Consider the following 2,616-nt stretch of genomic DNA (forward strand, 5'->3'; position numbering starts at 1 on the left):
CGGCTAGAGCAATGGTATTATATATTTGATTAGTAAGCAGTTAATAGCACTCTAAAGTGTAAACAGTACACAGTGGAGAAGCGAAGCGTGCATTAAGTAATTTTTTAAAAAAACTGGTCTGCTTTCTTTGCAAGATCAGAAAACATAATTCAGAGACATGCTGTGCAAGAAGATACATGAAGTAGCGTTATTTATAGAACAAAGGGGTAAAAAACATACTTAGTATAAGTGTTACAAAAAATATGAAAAATAATCATGCTATAATGAATTAGCAACGATTAAAATAAAAAGCGTTAGCAATTAGATAATATTAAGCAAGATGAATTAAATGTAAATATGAAATTTTAAATTCGTTGCAACAAAACATAATACACTTTAGAAGACATGCTTTAAATATAAATCGACATAGAACATACCATCCATAGGCTTTTGAGGCATTTGCGGTTGTGAAATAGAAACTGATTTCTCATCTTTCTTAATTGGCATTTGAGATATTTGGATTGGCATAGAAATGGGCATAGGGTCAAAAATTGAACCCATTCCACCTATGTTCATTCCCATATTAAGCCCAGGTATACCATTATTATTCAACATATTAGGCGGAGAATTCTCTCGCTTAATATTAGAAAATCCATTGGAATGCTGTTGTGACATTGTAGCATTATGGGAATTTTGTATACTGGTCAATGGCGAATTTGTATTTATCATATTTTCCAACTGATTGTGCATTGACATATGCGTGGCCAATCCTTGTTGCAAATTCATATTCAGATTGCTCATGGTTATATTTCCCAAATTTAGATTTGATGCCATACTTGTAGGCATCATGTTCACTGGTGCTTTTACATCAGGCAGTAAATTCAAATTCGTGTTATTACTTGTCGTATGTGGTGTTTGAATCATTGGTATGTGTGGTTTTTTTTTTAACGACATCGTTTGTTCCAATGTAGTAGGCACAGGAGCTGTGCAGAAAAAACCTTTTATCGGAATGTATTCGTATAAATTAGGTAGGATATTTACGATTTTTTCTCATATATTGCATAAAGAAGATAGTGAATGATAGAATAAGATATGTACCTAGAGTATTATACGGTTGCAACAGATCTGACTGTTGAGTTAATGTTGCACCATCTGTGGGTACAGGTGTGTTTGCATTTGAAAAGGAACTAACAGATGTAGGTGGCTGTGGTGGCTGAGGCACAACCGGTGAAGCTACTATAGAATTTGTATTTGTAGGTGTAACACTTGGTGGTGGAGTTGGTACAGACACTGATGGAGTTGGTGGATTAGATGTAGTTGGTGGTGGTGGTGTAGGCTTTTTTACAGGGGCTGCCGTAGCCATAGCCGTAGATCGCGGTGGTTGCGCTGGCATAGATGCGTGACTTGCTACAGGCATTCCTTGACCAGCTGTAACAGCTGCTACTGCCACAGATTGTTGTTGACTATTGCCACCTAATAAAATTAATAATGTGAAATTAATAACGAATAACTAAAAATACGGAATTTATCACAATTTCATTACAATATAACTTGCAACGTGCTTTTAATAGTATACATTTTCATACGTCGCAATTATGTATATTAGATAACATTGTGCTACATTATTTAGTAGAATCATGTTTAGTAATGTATACATATTAAAATATACAAGCTTTTTTTTAGATGCCCTATTTGTAAATATAATCGCCCGTACATAAACAAATGCCAACATTTTTTTCTTTTGTAAACTCATGTCCCTCAAATAACTTAAGTAGTTTTCACACACCTTGTTCTGTGGAAATATTGCTAGGTTGAGTTACAGCTGATTTTGTTATTGGTCCCGTAGAATTTGTTGGGGGCTGACTGTTCATTAAAAGACCTCCGGTATGATTCAGTGTAGGTGCCTAAAGAGTGCACTGTTATTTAATATATCGTGCATAAAAAACATTTTATTATGTACGCCGAGAGATTACTAATAACTTATGCGAAATATTACGTTTATAATATTGAAACGACTGTATTAGATATTTTAGTGTGTATCCTTAATAAAAATGTAATAAATATTCTATACAGTATTAAAACTTAATAGTAATTATTGTGGAAAAATATATATTAGAGGACTATAAAGCAAATGTTGGTTACAATATTTAGTTTGTCAGTTACAACAAAAAGTATAAAATGAATAAGTAATTCATTTCGGGACATGTTGTTTTCCTCGGAAAATATCTTACCGGTGTAACAGTAGTTGTCGTTGCGGGAGGTCCTGTACTTGGCGTACTCTTCTTTGTTTTCTTTCTTGGGGGACGATTGGAAGAATTTCCTGTAATTCAATGTAATGTGCATCTAATGGTGAATACGTGCAATCAACCATTTTCTCATTACAAGAGACAAATCGATGAAGATATAGTGAAATGCAGTGTGCAGAGGATCCCAGCCATGAATATCTTGTTCACCAAGTAAGAGAGATGCCAAACAAATGTTACATACATTAGAAACAAAATTAAAAAACTTCGAGCATATATTTTCTAATAGATTTTATTCATATGCTTATATTATAATTGTATCACTGTGTACAACAATGTTAATTTAAATATCTCAATTGTATGATTTTTTTTTTATGGACTTTCATCTTAATGA

The 2,616-nt window shown here is 33.3% G+C and overlaps 1 protein-coding gene across 1 annotated transcript in view; it reads right to left on the minus strand.

The window, feature by feature from the left end:
* The window catches only part of LOC108576771 (bromodomain-containing protein 2-like), a 17,790-nt gene that overhangs the window by 1,468 nt on the left and 13,706 nt on the right, over positions 1-2,616 (minus strand). Inside the window, exons 17-21 of the mRNA XM_017939831.1 lie at positions 2,211-2,299; positions 1,766-1,883; positions 1,078-1,452; positions 385-962; positions 1-3 (exon numbers count right to left, since the gene is read on the minus strand). The exon at positions 1-3 is cut by the window's left edge and continues 114 nt beyond it. Coding sequence (XP_017795320.1) covers positions 1-3; positions 385-962; positions 1,078-1,452; positions 1,766-1,883; positions 2,211-2,299 — 1,163 coding nt within the window. The remainder of the gene's footprint in view (positions 4-384; positions 963-1,077; positions 1,453-1,765; positions 1,884-2,210; positions 2,300-2,616) is intronic.

The sequence above is a fragment of the Habropoda laboriosa genome, unplaced genomic scaffold (genome assembly GCF_001263275.1).
Source record: "Habropoda laboriosa isolate 0110345459 unplaced genomic scaffold, ASM126327v1 scaffold447, whole genome shotgun sequence".
Lineage (NCBI taxonomy): Eukaryota > Metazoa > Arthropoda > Insecta > Hymenoptera > Apidae > Habropoda > Habropoda laboriosa.